This window comes from Argopecten irradians, chromosome 2 (assembly GCF_041381155.1).
Source record: "Argopecten irradians isolate NY chromosome 2, Ai_NY, whole genome shotgun sequence".
NCBI classification, from domain to species: Eukaryota; Metazoa; Mollusca; class Bivalvia; order Pectinida; family Pectinidae; genus Argopecten; species Argopecten irradians.
Genome location: NC_091135.1, coordinates 53,995,752 through 54,021,892, shown reverse-complemented (window position 1 = coordinate 54,021,892; position 26,141 = coordinate 53,995,752). Strand labels below are relative to the sequence as shown.

The 26,141-nt window shown below is 38.3% G+C and overlaps 1 protein-coding gene across 1 annotated transcript; it reads left to right on the top strand.

Moving 5' to 3' along the window:
* The first annotated feature begins 2,211 nt into the window (after nucleotides 1-2,211).
* On the top strand, nucleotides 2,212-20,837 carry LOC138315958 (serine-rich adhesin for platelets-like). Its single transcript, XM_069257382.1, has 5 exons — nucleotides 2,212-5,738; nucleotides 6,223-6,345; nucleotides 7,251-7,438; nucleotides 7,807-8,444; nucleotides 17,956-20,837. Exons 1-5 carry the CDS (start codon nucleotides 2,311-2,313, stop codon nucleotides 18,742-18,744), a joined length of 5,166 nt encoding a protein of 1,721 aa, XP_069113483.1. The 5' UTR covers nucleotides 2,212-2,310; the 3' UTR covers nucleotides 18,745-20,837.
* Nucleotides 20,838-26,141: the final 5,304 nt, after the last annotated feature.

Genomic DNA, 26,141 nt, shown 5'->3' with positions numbered 1-26,141 from the left:
GATATCATTGCGTGGCTGATATATTCGGAAACACGTGTACCAAACATCAGTATCCAAAGATATATCAAAATGTAGATAATAGCGACAATCGTAGCTCTGTTCAAATCCTGATCTTCCCACTCTCGCTTCAGGGGGTACCTAGTTCCGGTGTCATTCCCATACAGTGGTAATAAACTACTAGGCCACTGCGACCCTAAATGAAATATTTTCATTACCATGAAACATATTTTCCTATGTGAGCCCAGTACGCATCCGTACAAGCCTCTTGCCAGTTCGAACAAGTTCTCAACAATTTACCGAATAAAATATGATGAATTATTAATTAGGCCAATATGGAATTAGCAAATTAATAACTCTATATTATAAGTCAGATGGAATATTTAAGTAGGTAAGATAAAAACGTGAAGCATTAACTTTGTAAACAGAATATATTTATTAAATATCCGCCAAATGCGAAACTTTTATTTATGTTATAAAATGTTTCCACAATCAACAGATGTATTTATAAGTTTATGTATTTTTTCCATATGTTATATGGTTTTACCACTACAGTAAAACCTCTATAAGCGATCACCTCTGTAGAAATTCCACCTGCTTAATACGACCACTTTTCTAGGGTCGCAAATGGTCACTTATAACACGATTTGACCTGTGCATGAAGACCTCTTGGCTACAGAGGCCACTTTTTCTTGTAATCAAGATGGTATTTAATATATAGGTTTGACATATTTCGTTTTTAGGAAATATTAATATATGTATGGTGTGCCAGCCATTTTGTGGTAAAATAGTAAGCAGCGACTGCAAAAACGTAGATGTTTTCCTCGAAAAATCAATTGCTCTCACACCTCGCTGTACAGGTATTTTAAACATCCAAATTTTGAATCAATCGGGCAAAGCAAGACGTCGGTCAAGACATCCCGACTATTCGTGATAGCATACATTGTTTACATCTATAGACATATCACGTATGACACGAGATAACAAGTTTACTTCTCGAAGTCTAGTTCTTTGAGAGATAGAGTAAACTATGGAAACAAAATGGACTACTCACCTCGGATCCAAGTTCATCAAATTCCTTATACGTTATAAGATATAAATGTTAAAACATGCTGACGTCCACGTGCGGCAAATTGGAGCTGCAAATCTTAATCAGGATTTTAGGGGAGGCTTTTGTGGAGAAAGGGAACCATCCATAAAATAATTTGTTTCTGACGACATTTTTCAATTACCAGAGCAATTACTGCTGATCCGTGTGCAAGTCATTGGAGAATGTCACACGGGAAACTGACACCAGTTCGCTAATTAGCAATTTGAGGACGTTGGCAATTGGCACAATAGAAAAAAAGAATCACCATTATCAGCACACCTGTTGATTTTCTCCGTTGTTATTAAGGGAAATATATACAAGGTACATTCAGATACGGAAACATACAGTCAGTAGTCAGAATATTGAGCTCATGTCAAAATCTTCCTACATATTGTAATCTTTTTACAGCTTGTTATCATTTAAAATTGGGCGTACATATGTTGCTCACATAACAAGTATATAGTTAGTAACAAGATACTCGTAGAGTCTGGTGAGTTAATTACAGTTCACACAAGTTTTATAAATTGAAAACATGTTATACGTTTTATCAAGGGATCATTTATGTGCTAGCACATTTCTGATGTATGTAAAACATTTTAATATATTTGCAATATTGTAAATGTTAAATATGTCATTACCTTATAAACATTTTCGCTACAAATAAAAGGCATATGCACATCATACATTAATTCTTTATCGTCTCAAACATAATCTATTAACGGTGATGCACATTAGGCCTACATGAAAATCCATGACTAATTTATCTTGTGCGCTTTTAAAGACATATATACGTAAGGGTGGAGGAGGAAGAAACGGGATCAAATCGGCTGAAAATATCCCGTATGGTGACATATAAAACTTCAAGTCATTATTCAGATCTCAGTTGACTGTGACTAATCAATAAAAACAAACCACAATGTTATTTTACGTTTAATTTATTTCAATTTGACGTAATTTCTTCTACAAAGTAGACATATTTTACTATTAGATAGTCTTAGTCGCAAAAGGCCACATTTATAATGGTTTGACGAAATAGGCATGCAAGTGTACAATCATTATTGACCTTTGAACCCGGAAACCGCGACGTTATTAGTGACGTCATTTCCTATGTTTATGACGTCGTAATAGAAGGCTGGAATCCTGTCATGAGAGGTATGTGTTTTCTATAACCGCGATTTATTTCCTCGTTTAGAATTTCGATATTTCCTAAAGTATTGGTTGCAATGAGTAAAGAAAGAAAGAACGGAAATTCTGACAATGTAGCAGAAGCAGGAATTAAGCATATTTTGCGAAGTGGTATCAAAATTACAGAAATAGAAAAGACATTTTCCGCTAAAAAAACTCAAAGTCAGGGACGTAATGAAGCGCATGGTTCTAAGAAAGAAATCACGAATGCCAAGGTATCGGAGCAAACGTCGAAATCATCATTAAAGAAAAGAAACAAACTTTCTTTTTCTGATAAAAATTTCTGTGCAATGACTTGCTCCGGAAACGTATCACAGATACATGTAAATGGAACACCTAATAGAAAACATAGTGCTCTTCGACACAGTCCAAGACTTAAAATGACGCAGTCGTCAGATTCATCGTGCAAAAAAAGTAACAACCCTGTCACAGATTCAGATACAAAATGCACATCTTCGAATTTGAATGGTTCAACGTCAATAGAAACACAATCTGAAACGTGTTCCAACGGTATTTCGTCCAGTGATGGACGAGACACTCCTGAAATTTCATCTCGCAATCTCCGTAGACTGTCGTCGTCACCAGAAAGTTGTTCGAACAGTGCTAGGCGTTTAAGGTCCCCATGCAAAAGCAATACAGCAAAATCTAATAGAAGGAATTCATTTCCACAAACTCCACTCCGCACCAGTCCTAGACGAAAATCTCCTGTTAAATATTGTTATGGAAATTCAAGAAGTCCCAAACGAAAGAACAAGATGAAAAATAGCCGCAGAGCTTCTGCTTCACCTGACAAACGTGCTACTAGATCTAATACAACGAATTCGGTTTTGAACGAAAATGTTCCTAAAGGATCTATATCGTTTGTGAAATCTCTACCGGCGTCAGTGAAGCCTGAAACAAAATCAAATATGAAAACTGTTTTTCGGAGTACTGCAGTATCACTGAAAACAGAGTTAAAATATAGCCCAAAGACTTATAAGTATAAAAATATTGAGTTCGAAAAAACGGGTTCATCAAAGTCCCCCAAAAAAGTCGGCAATTCGGCCACAGAGCGAGAGCTAAAGAAAATCACAGACTATTGGTCGCCAAAGCAGTCAGGAACTAACACAGCAAGAATCTTGCGAAATGGAAGGAGTTTAGACGCATCCATTTCTCCAAAGATAAAATATAGTTCAATTAAACTGGAACCAAAGGACGAATTAGAAAATGATGGCAGACCTGTTGATGCCGGGAATTCATACCCAGTGAATTTTCAAAGAGCCATATGTTCCTCTGTAAGACGTGAAATAAACTTTGGCCAAATCGTCAGCACTGCCAAACGGAAGCACGAAAACACAACCGAGGATGAAGATGAGGATGACGATTCACATGTGATACTTAGAAGAAAAAAGTTAAGAAGCGAAGTGAAAAACGACGAATTGTGGGAGGGACTGCAGATTCAAAGATTTAAAAGACTGACTCCTAAAAAGGAGAAAAACGAAACCCACACCCTCCCGAACGCAGCTGCGCCAGAAGACATCCATTGTGACAACAGGGATACTAATGGTTGTGATACAGATAGTGCAGAGTCATCAGGAAATAAAATGGATTTTTCTACAGTCATTGTAAAAAAGGAAAGGTTTGACGATGGGTATGAAGAAGGTTGTTATAATCCAGGTACAAGTCAAACCAAGAACAACGTTCAAGAGGTAAAACCGGTTTTAGAAACAGACAGTTATGCTATAAACCAATATTACAATCTTAAGATTGAATCCGAAGATGTTTCCGTTTTTCGAGATGCGAGTAAAATGGAGGAAAGACCGTCAAACACAGAATTAAACATTAGACAGTCTGAGACAAAGGATTTCGAAAATGATATTCTGTACGGACCGGATAATGCTGACTTCCATTTCCAACCAGATGAATCCCCAGAACAACACAAAGCATCTGTATGTGACGATCAGTTGGACCTAGAATGTGATACATCTGTGTCACAAACCATGGATACCGAGAGAGACCTGGAAGACACGTTTCTCTATTACGACATGCCGTCTCCATCTGAATTAGAACGATCACAACCAATATTGGAATTCCACGAATACAATTCTCAGGATGAATCAAATAAAACAACTCAAGAGATAGTAAAAACCATGAAGCTTGATAACCAGTCACCATACTGTGAATCTCAAGCGATTGAACCGGAGAATGAGGCTTCGCATGACGGAAGTGTGGACGCAGTTGTTGTGCAATCGGTCACAGTACATGGAGAAAAGGCAGATTCATACCAAATTGTTAATACTGCTGAAGGATGTGGTTCCTCAGCAGAATTACAACCATTGATAAGTGTTAGCATTGTAGATGATGGCCATACAGATGATTCCATCAGCGACCCGCTTTCCACGTTGACAGCTACGAATGAAGATTATGGTGATGAGTCCAATGATATAGATATATCATCTAACAACAAACCAGATATCTTTTACACACAACCCGTATCCGAGGAACAATCAAATACTTCCGAGAAAGTAGAGACCGAGGAATACTCCAAAACAGTGGAGCCAAAACATGAATCCTCACAGGCTGTGTTAGATGAAGAGTCAAATTTCCAATCAAATACACAAGAAGAAAAACAAGAAGAAATTTCAGAAATTACAGATGCAGACCAAAACAACGAACAGAAAATTAGGATATTGGACGATTTTGACGAATTCAAAAGTAATCCAAGTGCTGCCATTACGACGATCACTCCAATAAAACCCAGACAAATTACAGAGGGCACAACTCCAAAACGGAGTGTCAGACTGCAAGAAAGACGTGAAAGTACTCCATCCAGATGGGAAGAAGAATACGTGTTCACACCGCTTAGGCGTATTGAAGAGAATAAGAAACTCGTTAGAGAACATCGTAATAACAGGGGCGATACTGAAGAATTGTCTAATATGGGGAGAACAGATAGCATTACGGAACAAAACAGAGATGATCCAAATTGGTCTCAATCTGATGACTATATTTCAGCTTCAAAAAACCTGGACGACACATGCTTGATTTCAACTTCTAAAATGCAAAAATCCGACATCGAAATTGCCTGTCAACCAACAGGAATCTGTGAGAGACTTACGGACAAAGATAAAGCGAAAATAACACCAATTTCGTCTGAGGATAATCCTCCATTGAAGATCCGAGTAAAGAAATCTGCGGATGGGACAACAAGGATTGTAGCCTCACCTGCATCAAAATCGGCCGTTCTCAACGTTTTAACGCCATGTGATAAGAAACAAAAGAAAAAAGTTGTCCCAATGCGGAGTCTTCTAAAACCGAACTTAGTCCCGAGGAAATGTCACTCTCCTCCTTCAATATCCAAACGGAAGAAGTCACAGCCGCTGGAAGAACCATCTATGGAATCTGGCACCAAATGCTCCGATCCCAAAAATAAAAAGAAAAAAGAAGGGAGACAGTCATGTGACGAGAAAACCAGACGACATCAAAGGTTGGTGTTTACTTGTATGTACTGTAAAACACGTTTATAACGAAAACGCTTACAAGAAAATCGTCGTTATAACGTAGTGATTTTCATTCATCATCAAGATTCATATAAGAAGCATGTATGCTTAAAACGAAGTGAAATTGTTGGTCCTCAGAGGTTCGTTATAACCGTGTTTTATATACTTTTACTCGAATCATTGCAAAAATGTTTGTTTTGTATTCTTGTACTTTGTGTATAGCATCACAAAGACACAAAAAATACCAGCATACAAGCCATACATGCGTTTGTCTGTGTTCTTAATCATGTCCCTCAAATAATTGAATTATATAAATTAATTTGTTATTTCGAGTTTAAATTTCAATCATATTTGTTCTTACATTAACAATAATGTTTCTCAGAGATAGTAGATCCTGGAGTAACGATACAACCATACCCCTTTAAAATGATTTTTGACTTGTTTAAATCTATATCATGTGTATAATTACAGCCATACAACTATCAAAGGAGAGAAGACTCTCTCAGAAAGATACGGGAAACGCAAAATTGACGATTCAGAAGAATTGATGAAGAATGTGTTAGTTGGGAAGCATGCATCCATTCTTTGGCTGAGGTTAGTTTCTATAATGCAGTGATGTTGTTACTTTCGACAATATAGGGTTAATATGCTACGGCAAGCATTTGACATGCCTGCCAATAGTTGCTTAACAAACGAACGACATCGAGTTCCATGCAAAGTCACAGTGGTAAAATTTGTTAAACTCTTTCAATGACTTAACGCTGCTTATGAGGCCCATGCTTCAGTGAGATAAAACTATAATTAGGGCAACAGTCCCATTATTACAAAGTGATACAACACGAATATATTACACTATGTATACACACAATATTATACTCATATATACTACAGCCTTCCAAAAAATACAGACATTCGCACACATAACGCACAACATACAGGTAGACCGTCCTTAAATGACCCCGGTGTTAATAGGACGTTACTCCAACCAACCGGCCAGCCAATCAACCAATCGGCCAGACAATCAATCAACCGGCCAGACAATCAACCAATCGGCCAGCCAATCAACAAACCGGCCAGCCAATCAATCAACCGGCCAGACAATCAACCAAGGCCAGACAATCAACCAACCGGCCAGACAATCAACCAACCGGCCAGACAATCAACCAACCAATAAAATTTGAATCTAAAATACTAGTTTATAATATACTTAATTTCAAATGTCATTTTAAGGACAATCAAATTGTCTATATATCATTTCTAGACGTTTTAGGACCCGTCTACATAACAAAATCGGTAAAAATCATGATCATAGTACTCTGGATAACAAAAGATACACGTACCATACATGTAGAGTATAATTTTCCCGATTTTTTTATATATAGACCATTAAAACTCCTTAATCGATTTATTGGCAATCTATCCCAAATACATATTTCAGCTGAAGCTAATGATCATATCATTGTGTATTTTTCTTCAAACTTTTTGTGTTCTACATTCAGTGAAAATCGACGTCACTTTCTGCTGAAACATGCCGAAAGTTCTCCGTCAGAAATAGATGCAATGCTTTGTGACGCATGGAAAAACCTTGGTGAAAAAGAGAAACTGAAATACTATCAGAGGGCTAATGGGGCAATGAGGGATGAAAACAAACACTCGACTATCAAGTCGAGGCTACATCCAACCGCCGGTAAGTCTCCCCATTAAAGACTAGTCTCATTTGTTTCAGGACATCTAACGCGCCCCATAGAATATATATTCTTAGGGGAATTGCTCCATGCATAAAAGCGAAATCCAATCCCTATATGGTAACATTCTTATGCTTAAATCATCCGGTTTTAAATTCTATGCATATTTTGAAATATTCATGCTAAAAAGGAAATACATATGCGGCCATTTAACTGTGAATGATATCTAACCTTGACTAGCTCTATCACACGATACATGTATATATATACATACTTTGGTGTTTTTTTTAAAAAGGTATTAGTGTTTAAACTTGAAGAGTTAGTTCTCTTTACTTAAGTGAATCGGAATACATGTAGAACTTTTTTACAGAGAAACAAAGAAGTTTGTTGGAAGAAGATGAGAAGATGTCAAAGAAAATGCGGAGATTTCTATCCTTATCGCCAATGGAACAACACGAGGAACTCCGAAGGTGGCTTCGATTTTTCGTTTACGAGGTGTCACCGGCAGAATACTCTAAGCTGATGGCAGATTTCAAAGGAACAATGAAAGAGTTAAGAGAAAATAAACAAATGAAATTGAAAGTTTCCGATTTAGAAATGCAAGCATTGTACAGAAAAATCCTATTTCAAAAGATTTTAGATCTTCAGGATAAGATCGTAGACATTTATCATCAAAAGCGCGAAAGACAGGACGAAATCGTGAAAGAGGGGTTTGAAATTATCACAAAGCGACTAATAGTTGGGGATGATGTAGCTTTCTCTACCACAGTTCACTCTAATGACCTCCAGCAAGTTCTACTCGATCTCAAACTGCTTGAAAACGAGCGCAAAGTAGCAGTGTCCGGAACACCTCTCAAATCGAAAAGCTATGAGAATGTTCTAGAACAACTGCAGGAATGTGAACAGCTCGTAGGAGTTGGAACTCCGTTGTGTTCCAGTGGAAAACCATCACCGGAATCTGAGCTTCCAGAAGCTGACTCCCGGTTTGCAAACGAACTTCTATCTACTGTAAGTAAACCACTGGGATAACGCAATGTATACTTTCCCCTTTCTGTTGATATATATAGGTTACACTGATTGTATACTGTCGTTCTTGTTGTTAAGGTTACACTGATTGTATACTGTCGTTTCTGTTGTTGAGGTTACACTGATTGTATACTGTCGTTCCTGTTGTTGAGGTTACACTGATTGTATACTGTCGTTCTTGTTGTTGAGGTTACACACACTGATTGTATACTGTCGTTCTTGATGTTCAGGTTACACACTGATTGTATACTGTCGTCTTGATGTTCCGGTTACACTGATTGTATACTGTCGTTTCTGTTGTTAAGGTAACACTGATTGTATACTGTCGTTCCTGATGTTGAGGTTACACTGATTGTATACTGTCGTTCTTGTTGAGGTCACACACACTTATTGTATACTGTCGTTCTTGTTGTTGAGGTTACACTGATTGTAAACTGTCGTTTCTGTTGTTGAGGTAACACTGATTGTATACTGTCGTTCTTGTTGAGGTCACACACACTTATTGTATACTGTCGTTCTTGTTGTTGAGGTTACACTGATTGTAAACTGTCGTTCTTGTTGTTGAGTTTACACTGATTGTATTCTGTCGTTTCTGTTGATGAAGTTAACTGATTGTATACTGTCGTTCCTGATGTTGAGGTTACACTGATTGTATACTGTCGTTTCTATTGTTGAGGTTACACTGATTGTAAATTGTCGTTCTATTGTTGAGGTTACACTGATTGTATACTGTCGTTCCTGTTGTTGAGGTTACACTGATTGTATACTGTCGTTCCTGATGTTGAGGTTACATTGATTGTGTACTGTCGTTCCTGTTGTTGAGGTTACACCAATTGTGTACTGTTGCATTGATGTTCCGGTTACACTGATTGTATACTGTCGTTTCTGATGTTGAGGTTACACTGATTGTATACTGTCGTTCTTGTTGTTGAGGTTACACTGATTGTATATTGTCGTTCTTGTTGTTGAGGTTACACTGATTGTATATTGTCGTTCTTGTTGTTGAGGTTACACTAATCGTAAACTGTCGTTATTGTTGTTGAGGTTACACTGATTGTATACTGTCGTTCCTGTTGTTGAGGTTACACTGATTTCATACTGTCGTTTCTGTTGTTGAGGTTACACTGATTGTATACTGTCGTTCCTGATGTTGAGGTTATACTGATTGTATACTGTCGCTCCTGATTTTCAGGTTACACTGATTGTATACTGTCGTTCCTGATCTTTACGTTACTCCGATTGTGTACTGTCGTTCCTGATCTTTACGTTACTCTGATTGTGTACTGTCGTTTCTGCTGATGAGGTTACACTGATTATATACCGTCTTTCCTGTTGTTTTTGTTACACTGATTGTGTACATTCGTTCCTGTTTTTGAAGGGTTACACTAATTGCATACTGTCCACTTTTATGTTGTTCCTGATGTTGAGGTTACACTGATTGTGTACTGTCGTTCCTGTTGTTGAGGTTGCATTGTTTGTGTACTGTCGTTCCTGTTGTTGAGGTTACACCAATTGTGTACTGTTGCATTGATGTTCCGGTAACACTGATTTTGTACTGTCGTCTTGATGTTCCGGTTACACTGATTGTATACTGTCGTTCCTGTTGTTGAGGTTACACTGATTGTATACTGTCGTTCCTGATGTTGAGATTACACTGATTGTATACTGTCGTTCTCTGTTGTTGAGGTTACACTGATTGTGTACTTTCGTTTCTGCTGTTGAGGTTACACTGATTGTGTACTGTCGTTTCTGCTGTTGAGGTTACACTGATTGTATACTGTCGTTTCTGTTGTTGAGGTTACACTGATTGTATACTGGCGTTCTTGTTGTTGTCGAGATTACACTGATTGTATACTGTCGTTCCTGATGTTGAGGTTACACTGATTGTATACTGTCGTTCCTGATGTTGAGATTACACTGATTGTATACTGTCGTGTCTGTTGTTGAGGTTACACTGATTGTGTACTGTCGTTTCTGCTGTTGAGGTTACACTGATTGTGTACTTTCGTTTCTGCTGTTGAGGTTACACTGATTGTGTACTGTCGTTTCTGCTGTTGAGGTTACACTGATTGTATACTGTAGTTTCTGTTGTTGAGGTTACACTGATTGTGTATTGTCGTTCTTGTTGTTGAGGTTACACTGATTGTGTACTGTCGTTTCTGCTGTTGAGGTTACACTGATTGTATACTGTCGTTCCTGTTGTTGAGGTTACACTGATTGTATACTGTCGTTCCTGTTGTTGAGGTTACACTGATTGTGTACTGTCGTTCCTGTTGTTGAGGTTACACTGATTGTATACTGTCGTTCCTATTGTTGACGTTACACTAATTGTATACTGTCGTTCTTGTTGTTGAGGTTACACTGATTGTATACTGTCGTTCCTGATGTTGAGGTTACACTGATTGTATACTGTCGTTCCTGATGTTGAGGTTACACTGATTGTATACTGTCGTTCCTGATGTTGAGGTTACACTGATTGTGTACTGTCGTTTCTGCTGATGAGGTTACACTGATTGTGTATTGTCGTTTCTGATGTTTACGTTACTCTGATTGTGTACTGTCGTTTCTGCTGTTGAGGTTACACTGATTGTATACTGTCGTTTCTGTTGTTGAGGTTACACTGATTGTGTACTGTCGTTTCTGCTGTTGAGGTTACACTGATTGTATACTGTCTTTCTGTGTTGAGGTTACACTGATTGTATACTGTCGTTTCTTGTTGTTGAGGTTACACTGATTGTATACTGTCGTTTCTGTTGTTGAGGTTACACTGATTGTATACTGTCGTTCCTGTTGTTGAGGTTACACTGATTGTATACTGTCGTTCCTGTTGTTGAGGTTACACTGATTGTATACTGTCGTTCCTGTTGTTGAGGTTACACTGATTGTGTACTGTCGCATTGAGGTTCCGGTAACACTGATTGTGTACTGTCGTTCCTGATGTTTACGTTACACTGATTGTAAACTGTAGTCTTGGATGTTCCGGTTACAATGATTGTATACTGTCGTTCCTTTTGTTGAGGTTACAATGATTGTATACTGTCGTTCCTTTTGTTGAGGTTACACTGATTGTACATTGTCAGTCTTGTTGTTGAGGTTACACTGATTGTACACTGTCGTTTCTGTTGTTGAGGTTACACTGATTGTATACTGTCGTTCCTGTTGTTGAGGTTACACTGATTGTATACTGTCGTTCCTGATGTTGAGGTTACACTGATTGTATACTGTCGTTTCTGTTGTTGAGGGTACACGTATTGTATACTGTTGTTTCTGTTGTTGACGTTACACTGATTGTATACTGTCGTTTCTGTTGTTGAGGGTACACGTATTGTATACTGTCGTTCCTGATGCTGAGGTTACACTGACTGTATTCTGTCGTTTCTGCTAATGAGGTTTCACTGATTATACACCGCCTTTCTTGCTGTTTTTGTTACACTGATTGTGTGCGTTCGTTCCTGTTTTTGAAGTGTTACACTAATTGCATACTGCCCACTTTTATGTCATTACTGATGTTGAGGTTACACTGATTGTATACTGTCGTTTCTATTTTTGAGGTTACACTGATTGTATACTGCCTTCCTGATGTTGATATTACACTGATTGTGTACTGTTGTCTTGATGTTCCGGTAAAACTGATTGTGTACTGTCGTTTTGATATTCCGGTTACACTAATTGTATACTGTCGTTCCTGATGTTGAGGTTACACTGATTGTATACTGTCGTTCCTGATGTTGAGGTTACACTGATTGTATATTGTCGTTCCTGTTGTTGAGGTTACACTGATTGTATACTGTCGTTCCTGTTGTTTAGGTTACACTGATTGTGTACTGTCATTTCTGTTGTTGAGGTTACACTGATTGTATACTGTCGTTCTTGTTGTTTAGGTTACACTGATTGTGTACTGTCGTTTCTGCTGTTGAGGTTACACTGATTGTAACTTGTCGTTCTTGTTGTTGAGGTTACACTGATTGTGTACTTTCGTTTCTGTTGTTGAGGTTACACTGATTGTATACTGTCGTTCCTGTTGTTGAGGTTACACTGATTGTATACTGTCGTTCTGTTGTTGAGGTTACAATGATTGTATACTGTCGTTTCTATTGTTGAGGTTACACTGATTGTGTATACTGTCGTTTTTGTTGTTACATGATTGTAACTGATTGTTTACTGTTGTCGTTTCTGTTGTTGAGGTTACACTGATTGTGTACTGTTCGTTTCTGTTGTTGAGGTTACACTGATTGTATACTGTTGTTTCTGTTGTTGAGGTTACACTGATTGTATACTGTCGTTCCTGATGTTGAGGTTACACTGATTGTATACTGTTGTTCCTGATGTTGAGGTTACACTGATTGTATACTGTCGTTCCTGATGTTGAGGTTACACTGATTGTATACTGTCGTTCCTGATGTTGAGGTTACACTGATTGTATACTGTCGTTCCTGTTGTTGAGGTTACACTGATTGTATACTGTCGTTCCTGTTGTTGAGGTTACACTGATTGTATACTGTCGTTCCTGTTGTTGAGGTTACACTGATTGTATACTGTCGTTCCTGTTGTTGAGGTTACACTGATTGTATACTGTCGTTCCTGTTGTTGAGGTTACACTGATTGTGTACTGTTCGTTCCTGCTGTTGAGGTTACACTGATTGTATACTGTCGTTTCTGCTGTTTAGGTTACACTGATTGTGTACTGTCGTTCCTGTTGTTGAGGTTACACTGATTGTATACTGTCCTTCTGTTGTTTGTTACATATTGTTACTTCGTTTGTTTTGAAGTTACACTAATTGTATACTTTGTGTTATTAATTGCTCTGTTGTATAGCTAATTTAAACGCCAACTGGACATAGTTTTATGAAGCGCGTTAGCTTACTCTTTGACATGTGTACTGTCCGTTTCTTGTGTTGTTGCTCCGTGACTTTTGCCTTTTTGCTGGTTGTTATTGTTCACAACATTCGTTCGTCAATCGCCTTGCTGATGTTTAATCCTTGCCATCCCTCTCTGTGTTTCCCTTGCTGTTGGTTACATTGCATTCTGTCAGTTACTCTGCGTTGTTTACTTAACTTGACATTCCTCCCTACTTGACTGTCTGTTATTGTCTCCTGACATTCTTCCCTAGGTTTCCTTTGTTCTTGTTGGCTCCTTGACATTCCTCCCTACTTGACCTGTCTGTTATTGTTTCCTTGACATTCTTCCCTAAGTTTCCTTTGTTGTTGTCTCATTGACATTCCTCCCTCTGCGTCCCTGACTGTTATTGTTTCCTTGACATTCTTCCTAGGTTTCCTTTGTTCTTGTTGTCTCATTGACATTCCTCCCTCTGCGTCCCTGACTGTTATTGTTTCCTTGACATTCTTCCCTAGGTTTCCTTTGTTGTTGTCTCATTGACATTCCTCCCTATGCGTCTCTGACTGTTATTGTCTCCTTGACTTCTTTGGTTGGGTTCACTTTGTGACTGTTGTTCCTTGTTGTTTCTTGTTGTTCATTGACATTCCTCCCTCTGCGTCTCTGACTGTTATTGTCTCCTTGACATTCTTTCCTAGTTTCCTTTGTTGTTGTTCTCATTGACATTCCTCCCTACGTCCCCCTGTTGTTTTTGTTACATGATTGTGTACATTCGTTCCTGTTTTGAAGGGTTACACTAATTGTATACTGCCCACTTTTATGTTGTTTATTTAAGCATTGAACGTCTTTAAGTTGGCATCCATAGCCAATTTAAACGCCAACTGGACATAGGCAAATTTTATGTAGCGCGCTAGCTTACTCTTTGACATACGTACCTCCGTTTCCCTTGGTGTTGTTTGCTCCGTGACTTTTGCCTTTTTGACCCTGGCTGTTATTATGTTCACAACACTCGTTCGTCAATCGCCCTTGCTGATGTTTAATCCTTGCCATCCCTCTCTGTGTTTCCCCTTGCTGTTGTTTATTCATTGGCATTCTTCCCTCAGTTACTCTTGCCGTTGTTTACTTCTTGACATTCCTCCCTACTTGACCTGTCTGTTATTGTTTCCTTGACATTCTTCCCTAAGTTTCCTTTGTTGTTGTCTCATTGACATTCCTCCCTCTGCGTCTCTGATTGTTATTGTCTCCTTGACAGTCTTCCCTAAGTTTCCTTTGTTTTTGTTGTCTCATTGACATTCCTCCCTACTTGACCTGTCTGTTGTTTTCTCATGACATTCCTCCCCTCCGTGTCCCTGACTGTTATTGTCTCCTTGACATTCTTCCCTAGGTTTCCTTTGTTGTTGTCTCATTGACATTCCTCCCTCTGCGTCTCTGACTGTTATTGTCTCCTTGACATTCTTCCCTAGGTTTCCTTTGTTGTTGTCTCATTGACATTCCTCCCTCTGCGTCTCTGACTGTTGTTGTCTCCTTGACATTCTTCCCTAGGTTTCCTTTGTTTGTTTTCTCATTGACATTCCTCCCTATGCGTCCCTGATTGTTATTATCTCCTTGACATTCTTCCCTAGGTTTCCTTTGTTGTTGTTGTCTCCTTGACATCCCTCCCATCTTGACCCTGTCTGTTGTTTTCTCATTGACATTCCTCCCTCCGTGACCCTGACTGTTGTTGTCTCCTTGACATTCTTCCCTAGGTTTCCTTTGTTGTTGTCTCATTGACATTCCTCCCTATGCGTCCCTGATTGTTATTATCTCCTTGACAGTCTTCCCTAGGTTTCCTTTGTTGTTGTTGTCTCCTTAGCATTCCTCCCTACTTGACCTGTCTGTTGTTTTCTCATTGACATTCCTCCCCTCCGTGACCCTGGCTGTTGTTGTCTCCTTGACATTCTTCCCTAGGTTTCCTTTGTTGTTGTCTCATTGACATTCCTCCCTATGCGTCCCTGATTGTTATTATCTCCTTGACAGTCTTCCCTAGGTTTCCTTTGTTGTTGTTGTCTCCTTAGCATTCCTCCCTACTTGACCTGTCTGTTGTTTTCTCATTGACATTCCTCCCCTCCGTGACCCTGGCTGTTGTTGTCTCCTTGACATTCTTCCCTAGGTTTCCTTTGTTGTTTGTCTCCTTGACATCTTCTCCCTCATTGACCCCTGAGACTGTTGTTTCTCCTTGACATTCCTCCCTCTCGTGACCCTGACTGTTGTTGTCTCCTTGACATCCCTCCCTACTTGACCCTCTCTGTTGTTTTCTCATTGACATTCCTCCCTCCGTGACCCTGACTGTTGTTGTCTCCTTGACATTCTTCCCTAGGTTTCCTTTGTTGTTGTTGTCTCCTTGACATCCCTCCCTACTTGACCCTGTCTGTTGTTTTCTCATTGACATTCCTTCCTCCGTGACCCTAATTGTTGTTGTCGCCTTGACATTTTTCCCTAGGTTTTTTGTTGTTGTTGTTTTCTCATTGACATCCCTCCCTACTTGTCCCTGACTGTTGTTGTCTTCTTGTCATCCTTCCCTCCGTGACCCTGGTTGTTGTTGTCTCCTTGGTTTCTCTCCCCGTGACCCTAGCTGTCGTTTTCTTCTTTTATATCATCCCTCCGTGACCCTGGTTGTTGTTTTCTCCTTAACATCCCTCCCTCCGTGACCCTGGTTGTTGTTTTTCTCCTTGACATCCCTCTCTCTCGTGACCCTGACTGTTGTTTTTCTCCTTGGCATCCCTCCATCCGTTACCCTTGCTATTGTTTTCTCTTGACATTCGTTCCTCCGTGACCCTGACTGTTGTTGTCTGTCTCCTTGACATTCATTCCTCTCTGACCCTTTCTGTTATTTTCTCCTTGACATCCTCCCTCAGTGACCTTGACTGTTGTTTTCTCCTTGACTTCCCTCCCTCCGTGACCCTGAGCTGTCGTTGTCTCATTGACATTCCTTCCTCCGTTCCTTGTTGTTGTTGTCTCCTTGACATTCCTCCCTCTTGACCTTGACTGTTGTTTTCTCATTGACATTCCTCCCTCCGTGACCCTGACTGTTGTTGTCTCCTTGACATCCCTCCCTACTTGACCCTCTCTTGTTGTTTTCTTCTTGGTATCCCTCACTCCATGACCCTGGCCGTTGTTTTCTCCTTGATATCCCTCCCTCTTTGTTTCCCTTGCTGTTGTTTTCTCCTTGATATCCCTCCCTCTTGTGTTTCCCTTGCTGTTGTTTTCTTCTTGGCATCATTACCTCAGTGATCATTCCCTCCCTGACACTGGCTGTTGTTGTCTCATTGACATCCCTGCCTCCGTGACCCTTACTGTTGTTTTCTCCTTGACATTCCTCCCTCCGTGACCCTGACTGTTGTTGTCTCCTTGACATTCTTCCCTATGTTTCCTTTGTTGTTATTGTCTCCTTGACATCCCTCCCTACTTGACCCTGTCTGTTGTTTTCTTATTGACTTTTCTCCCTCCGTGACCCTGACTGTTGTTTTCTCCTTGACATCCCTCCCTCAGTGACCCTAGCTGTTGTTGTTTCATTGACATTCCTCCCTCTGTGACCCTGACTGTTGTTGTCTCCTTGACATCCCTCCCTCGGTGACCCTGATTGTTGTTTTCTCCTTGACATCCCTCCCTTCATGACCCTGACTGTTGTTCTCTCCTTGACATCCCTCCCTCCGTGACCCTGACTGTTGTTTTCTTCTTTATATCCTTCCCTCTGTGACATTGGCTGTTATTTTCTCCTTGACATCCCTCCCTCCATGACCCTGACTGTTGTTTTCTCCTTGACATCCCTCCCTCCGTGACCCTTGCTGTTGTTTTCTCCTTGACATCCCTCCTTCCGTGACCCTGACTCATTTACATTCGTCTGTATTAAAACACAAAAACAAGACAAGTCGGCCTACATTCTAAATCAATACCGCGGACAGATATTGTTTAGCGGTAGCTTCATCTAACATTGTGTTGATTATATAATGTATGCATCTATATGTTCTGCCATCTTACTTGTAATTGTTTGATTTGCATCCTGTTATACACGGACTTTGAAAACTGACATTTTACCTTTGTTTGTCCACATAAGGAAAATCATCGTTTCAAAGCGCTCATTGGGAAAATATTTTCTTACTATTGCATTTATTTCTTATTATTTAGATATGTGCTGTTAGATGAAATGCATATTTTGTGTAATGATGTATGATTAATGTTTATTGTCTAGATAAACCCGTTGCTCGATTGCAAAGAAGAATGATAAAGTGGTGTTATTTACGTGAATTGTAGATTGGTGGCGAAAACTTATCAGATGACAATTTAGTTGACATTCAGTAGATGTACATAAGTTGAATGTTATATATAAAAGACTTATCCATTATAAATGGCAACCAACCATAAAAATATACGGTCGATCGAATGACATCCGAGTATATAGCCCATTATGTTTCCGTATGTTGTGTATTTTTATGGTTCCAATCAGTGTAAACAGCTTTTTAGCGATCATCAATAAGAAATGAAGAGAAGAGAAACTATCATCGGCATTGTTTTAACATCATCATATACCGTATATTAAAAAGCGTTTATATAATCGTGATATCTAAATGTTGGCTTTATTCAAATGTTTAATGACTAATAAGTATAAATCTAATCTTCACAGATAAGACATCAGCAACTGCCACAATTTGAAGTATTCAGCCTAGAACGAGATCTCGGCACCGATCGAGGCGGTTGTTTGCCAAATGAAGAAGAAGAAGAAATCACCACAGAAGAAATCTTCGAAAAACTGTCACAATTTTTCAACCAGGAAGCACTTCTTAATCATGATATGAACTTTTGGGCTCCAGGTTTAACACCGGGAAGATGCGTGTCAGGAACAAGCTCTGTTCTAACGGACACTCTCCTGGCTGACCAGTTTAAAATGCTTGCCAGAAATCCGACAGTGTTTGGTTCCGGTGTCAAAATGTTAATTGATCCGAATCAATTAGAATCTTTCATGCAGGAGAGGAATGTTTACGGGTTCCGGTCAACTCCGGGAATGGTTCACTACCCCTCGACACTTCTCAGGTATGCGCCATCTAGCGGTGATAAAAATCAAAATGGATACACGAAACGACGGGCACCTGCTTCTAAATATGATAAATACAGAACACATTCGTTGTCCGGACATTCCCCTGTTACTGTTCACTACGCCAATCGTTCGCGGTACCCTATCAGCCATCCTGTATCCAGAATGCATCACATTTCCCAGATACCTCGGCAACCTCCCCAACAACCAACATGGCGGCCGCCATCTGTGTCGCCATTAGTGACCCAAAGGCCGCGAATCTCGACGAAAGAGCACGAGAGTAGGTATACCAGCATCATTCACAGAAGAATACAAAATGTTGAGGGTGGAACAGTGGTGCAGTATACAGCGTCATCTTTGGGCAGACGACAGCCTTCTTGAACGGCAATGTGCAGTATTGAGTAATGTTTCAACGAGTGTCTTGTATTATGTATATTCATGATATCAAAATCGGTCGAGGTTTGGTAAATCATTTTGAAAAGTTGATAAAATATCACATTTATATGTACGCCAAGTTCACTTGTGGGCCTGAATTTTCCAGTTCTGACAAAATTATAACCTTTTAAAGTGATACCATTTCTATATATCTCAAATGATGCATTGAATGTATAAAAAATCTACATCGTTTCTACAACCTATTATCATTGAAGAGTTTTGTAACAAAACATTGGAAACAATTAAATCCAATTTAGAATATTGAATATTGAGTTGTTGGTTTTTTTACCATTATTTTATTTTGATCGTGAGAATGTGAGATTATGAAATTTTCATCACCATTTTCCCACTTTTCACTATGTCGGCGTCGGCGTCGGTGTTAGCGTCCGGGAAACGGTTTCCGTGCGATAACTTAATTATTCATAGTTCAATTTCAACCCAATTTTATAATTTGCTTTATACCAATAAGATCTCGGAAGAGTTCAATAATTGCCAAAATCCGTCAATATTTGCAAGAGTTACAGGACTTTAAAATCGTCAAAACAGATAATCCATGGTTTCCGCTCGATAACTTTAGTATTTGTTGTCCGATTATAAGATGAGATCTTAGATGGATTCGATACTGGTCAAAATCCGTCAATAGTTGCAAGAGTTACGGGACTTTAAAATCGTCAAAACATGGTTTCTGCTCGAAGACTTTAGTATTTATTGTCCGATTTAAACCAAATTTGGTGTATTGCTTTATATCAATGAGATCTTAGATGGGTTCGATACTGGTCAAAATCCATCAATTTTTGCAAGAGTTACGGGACTTGATAACTTCACCTAATTATTTACATTATTTCCAAGTGTAAATAACTATTTTTGTGATGCTGTGCAGGCGACACATCCACTTCCGTGGAATTATTGTTGTTTCAAAAATCTTTCTGTGGATATACAGCACCTTACTCAAATAGAATGCATTCATTTAGGATATTGAGTTTTTCAGAACTTATGTCATTATGTCAAAAATTTGGGAGTACCACAGCTTCCCAAAACACGGGACCTAAAATAACACGATAGCTAAAATATGATACATGTACTATGAAAATGGCGTCTAAATAAATGGAGTGTTAAGATAGTAAATGGGAGTCGCGATAGAGAGAGATAGATTGACTAAATGAGGGTATAAAGTATAAGTGGGCATTTAGATAGATGGGGATGTAAAGGTGTGGTGGAGTGTTAGGAGAGTGGATGGGTAGGGATAGAGGTAGTGTGTAAAGAGTGAACCAGTGGAATACAGAGAATGCAAAAGAGTGAGTGGATTTCGACAGGGTGTAAAGAGAGTGAGTGGGAATCAAGATAAAGGCGATAAAGATAGTGGGTGGATATGGATAGAGGGGTGTGAAAAGTGAGTATGCAAAAGAAAAAGAAGAATGAGTGGTTTAGATAGGCGGAGTGTGTAAAGAGTGAACGGAGTATGAAACTGCGAATAATTACAGTTCGAGATAGAGTGAGTGAGTGTGACTGGGTCAGGATAGTTGCAAATGGAAAGAGTGTGAGTATGAGTCCAGATAAATGGGAATTTAAAAAGAGTGTGTTTGAGGATAGGGGTTTCTAGATGGATGGAGTCTAAAGATAGTGTGTGGGTGGGACGGAATAGAGGGAGGGTAAAATCGAGATAAAGGGGAATGTTAAGAGAGTGACTGGATTTATATTTTCTGATGTTATTATTGTTTTTAAGAAACCTTTATGTTTTGCTCCGAAAAGGTAGGAAATGATCGAGGTGGTTCGGATAATCATATCAGGGGGCGTAACTCATTCTTGACCATGACTGTTACTGCCATGAGTAAATCGTTGATTTCATGTTAAGTAAAAAAGCTTAACGCAGTTACAAAAATCTGGATCTAAGTATAGGTGTTATCGACCACCAAAGGACGTATTTGTGTAACCAGAAACATATACAAAATGTATACAATATATTATTCATGTAATATAATAATTATGTTTACTGTGCAACTTCTGTATGTTTTCTTTAATAAACGTAGAATTTTGCGGAAAGACTTATATTTTTTTTGCACTTTAAGCAAAAAATGTGCTGAGCGGTACTAAAAGTTGGATGTTTTAAAAAAAAAATAATTCATAGATTTTCTATAGTTTTACTGTAGTTTAAGGCGTTAGCTATCTGATTACAAAAAAATCGATCTAGATGTAATTACTAATTAGCAGTGTTGTATATGTCACTTTGTCCCCTGCATCAGACAATATTTTTGTTTTTTTAACAGTAATATACAAAAATGCAAGTCTTTTTTTATGTTTCAATAAAATTTTATTCAGATATTTACAGTAAAACAGCAATGGGACATACCCCAATGCCGCCAGTGAATATGTACAACCGGTAGCCGCGGTAAGGTGCAATTACCCCTACACTAAAATGTACAACATGGAAACTTGGTTTAAACTAACTAAAACATCAAACAACAAATAATTATCAATCAGCACTATAAGATTTAAATTAGACAACAATTAATCCATTAATAATTTTTATGGAATAAGATGAAAACAGAACTCAATCATAAATATAAGACTTAAATAAGACAAGAATTACTCCATTTACTGAAACATTAACATTCATTCAATCGGAAATATAAGACTTAAATTAGGCAACATTTAATCTATTAATCAGCATTATAGAATTAGGCGATAGAATCTGAAAACATAGCATTCAGTCAATCAGAAATTAAAGGATAAAATTAGGCTAGCGGTAAATTAACAGTTTACTCATCATCAACATAAGAACAAAATATTTTGGTTGAGCACCAGTACTCGGAGAACGTGTTCCTGGGGAAACGAGAGAAGTCAGACTTAATTCGAAGTATGACTTTATTGAGAAAGTGGCAGACGAGAGAATCAGAAGTTGGCGACTTTCTGTCATACTTTTTGATGCAACGGGTATGCCAAATGGAAGATAAAGATTCTGCCACTAGATACAAAACCAGAGACTTAACTTTTAGAGTAAGAGAAACCGGGGAATGGAATCGCCAAAGGGCCGAATCAATGGGGATACGATTCTCTGAGAGCCGTTGTATCCAGGAATTTACAAGAGTAATTAAAGACTGAATAAAAGAACACTCGAAAAATAAATGTGAAATAGTCTCAAAACCTTCACAGAAGGTACAATGTTTCGATGCCTCAATGCCAAATTTGTACATCCGAAAATTAACAGGAATAATTTCATGAACAATCTTAAAAACTATATCCCTAGAACGAGTATCTAAAAACTTATTTGAAACATTGAGAAAAACAGGCTTAAAATCAATAGATGGAAAAAGTTTAATGACTCTAGGAGGTTTAATTACAGAAGATAACAGATTAACATATATTTCTTTTGTAGAAATCGTCTCGAAACTAGATTTAGTAGGTAGAGATTGATATTCTAAAAATACATTGTGCAAATGTGAATAAAATCTAGGACAATACTCACTGTGTGGCGTACAGTTATCAAAAGAGCCGAGAAATTTGCGAAAATGCAATGACAACCAATACAATGTGAAAAATCGCCATTTGGAATCAGTGGACTTAAATACAAAAGCCTGTAAATGTCTTATATACAAAGATTGAAGTTTACTTTTAATATGTACAATACTAAGGCCACCACTAGTAGGGGGTGCATAGGCTGTTGAGCGCGCAAGTGGCTCCGACTTTGAACTCCATAAAAAAACGAAACAATGTTCTCTGAAAAAGATCCAAATAATGCCTTGGCATTAGAACAACAGTACCGACATACCAAATTTTACTACAAGCAAGGACCTTTATAACTAATGATTTTTGAGTTAAGGATAAATTTCGCATTTTCCACAAATTTAAGGTCCTTGAAAATTTTTGGAAAACCGGCTGCCAAACATCGTCAGGGGTAATGTTATTGCCAAATAAAACCCCGCAAATTTTGTGTTTCTCTACCCAACTTATGCCGAAAGGATGATCCGAACGTGATTTCCATTTTCCAAGCCAAATACCCTTAGTTTTCTGCTTATTCAGTTTAGCCCCTGACGCTTTGCCGTATAAATCACACCAGTAAAATAATTTTGAAATAGAATGATCAGAACAGCAGACACCAGTACTGTCATCGGCATAAAGGGAAATTTTAGCTGATTGAGAGGAACCCGGCAACTTAACACCAATAATTTCGGGATCGTCACGAACCTTTTTAGCGAGGGGTTCCAATACCAAAACATATAAAAGGGGAGATAAACTGCAGCCTTGTCTCACACCACGAGTGATGGGGAAGGGGTCAGATATGAACCCATTGACAATGACGGACGAACAGACATTATTATATAATATACTAACCCACTTAACAAAATCTGGACCAAAGTTATATGAATTCAAAACTTTAAATAGAAAGGTATAGTTAACTCTATCGAAAGCTTTCTCTTGATCAAGAGAAATGAAAGAACATTTTAGGTCTTTCTGATCAACATAGTCTAGAATATTTCTTAAAAGGTGGCAATTCTCAAAAATTGAACGACCCTTAATGGCACATGTCTGGTCAGGACCCACAATGGTGTCCATGACCTTACCTAACCGATTTGTAACAACTTTTGACAGTATCTTATAATCAATATTGAGGAGAGATATAGGTCTCCAATTTTTCATGTTAGACGACTGGCTGGGATCTTTACATAACAGTGATATGTAAGACATCCTCTGGGTGTCACTAAGTTCACCCTTTTCAAAAACCTCATTGTATAATGCGACAAGGTGATCTCCTAAAATATCAAAAAAAGTGAGGTAAAATTCCTTAGTAAGACCGTCGCTCCCAGGAGACTTATTATTCTGCATGTGCCGTAGGGCAGAAAAGACCTCTTGCTTCTCTATAGGACCTTCACACAATGACGACTCAAAACGACTCAGTTTGGGAAGCCCCTCACAAAATGAGTCGGCTAACTCCATATCGATACCTTCATCAGTAAAAAGGTTCGTATAAAAGTCTCTGAAAGCGGCCAAAATGTCGCTAGATTCAGAAACAGAAGAAGTATCAGGTAAGTCGATCTTTTCTATAAATTTCTTCTTACCTTTATCATTTTCCATTTTGAAGAAGTAACGGGAAGGCTTTTCTGAATAATCTAAATGCGCAGCTCTAGATCTGATCATAGAGCCACGAAAACTAGCTGTGTGAAAGTCATTAATTTGGCTCTTAATAGCCCGAACCTGATCAATATACTCGCCAGGTGACTGCTTTTCTAAGCGACCAAGTTTGATATATTTATCCTGTAAGGAACTAAGGACAGAGCGCTTGACTTTAGCCTTCCGTTTACAATACTGAATGGTGAAGTATTTGATGACAGACTTACAATCATCCCAGTTTTCTAAGCTAACTGGTTCACCATCTGATAAGTCAAGCCAAAATGCTTTAAAACCAAGTTGAAAAGCTCTGTCGGACAGGATACTATTATTTAACTTCCAATAAGAGGGACCAAACTTGGGCTCAGTAAATAACTTGATTTTCAGTAACACGAAGTCATGGTCTGAACTACCAGAAGGAAAAATACTATTAACTAACAAAAAATCTTTCAAAAAATAAGACATGTAAAATCTATCTAATCTACACGACACACCGTTACCGTGCCAAGTAGTAGAAACAGAGGAGGAATGTAAAGAACGAAAAGAATCAAAAAGTTTAAAATCACTACAGATATTTTTAATGTTAACACTGCCAGCCAGACCACGCTCCGGATTGCCACCTAATTTATCTAATCTAAGATTGTCTACACAGTTAAAATCGCCCGCAAAAATAATCGGGCGCCGACAGGAAAAAAGATGAAAAATATTATCGAAAAATAGTTTTCGCTCTGCATCTATGGTAGGAGCATATACATTAACAATCCTATATTCACTGCTAAAAAACTTAAAGTCTACAAACATAGCCCGTCCGTCTCTGTCTAAATCAAATTTTTGAACAACAACATCAATAAAAAATAACACAGCTGTACCCCTGCTATTATAACTACCAAAGTTCCAAATAGCCTTACATTTCAAAAATCTTTCAATACTGCAACCAATATTTTTACTCGACACATGTGTCTCTTGCAATAAAACTATATGAATATTATTATCACGGACAAAGTCCTTTAATTCAAACTGTTTACGTTTAGATAAAAAACCATTAGCATTCCAAGTTATAATATTAAGTATATCTGTATTATCCATAATTGTATATATATGTAAAAGCGACAAACGAGGAGACATAAAGAACAAGGTACAAGCAGAGAAAAGATAACATAACAGGTAGTACACTATTTCGGCTCTTAGAACAAAATTATAACAAAATAAAAACCACACAGTGGTAAAAAGCTCGCACACGCGAGAAAATGTACAGATACTACAGGTAATATAGCAGACGAAATTATCCAAAGTGTGACCACCCAACCGAGACACAGGTAAGGCACAGAGTGCGCGAGAGCGACTCTCGACACACGCGCTCCCGGTACACAGGCCGAGTGGACGCCGACGCATTGTCAGCTTAACTTGCACATCATTAAATAATATTCTGACCGGGAACTATACTATAAAATGTACAAGAAAGAATAGCAGAGACAGGTAAGTATAGATAAGTATGTTCGAAAATACATAACAGAAAAAAGCAAATGAATAAAGCTGACAGTAGAAGCAAGGCGGATCCTACTAAAAAGTAGCAAGCTAACAAGGCGTATACAGGTAGAAAACAGTGAAGTTGAATAGTAATCATTATATAGAGCAGAGAAAAATTCAAATGGAGAAAAAACTGACAATGCGAGCAAGCAGCTATTGAATTCAGCCGATGTCGCATTGCAGCAGAGTTCCCAGTCAAATAATAATACACAATGAAACTTCTCAAGTCCAGGGACATGCTAGGGTCAATCAGGGTTCGCAATTCCGCCGCCATATTTGATATTGGAGCAAAAATTGTGCTGAGCGGTACTAAAAGTTGGATGTTTTTTAAAAAAATAATTCATAGATTTTCTTTAGTTTTACTGTAGTTTAAGGCGTTAGCTATCTGATTACAAAAAAATCGATCTAGATGTAATTACTAATTAGCAGTGTTGTATATGTCACCTGCATCAGACAATATTGTAGAAACATTTTTGTTTTATTAACAGTAATATACAAAAATGCAAGTCGGTTTATTGTATGCGACTATTCTAGAAATTTCAAACTTGGTAACTTCAAAGTAGCAATGTAACGGATATACTAAATACAAAATAATAAGAAAATTCTTTAAAAATATAGTACTCCTGTCTTTGATTAAATGTCTATACAAATCAATAATACTCCTTTTTAATTAGAAAAACATAATTTTATTATTTGTTATAGTATATAAATTG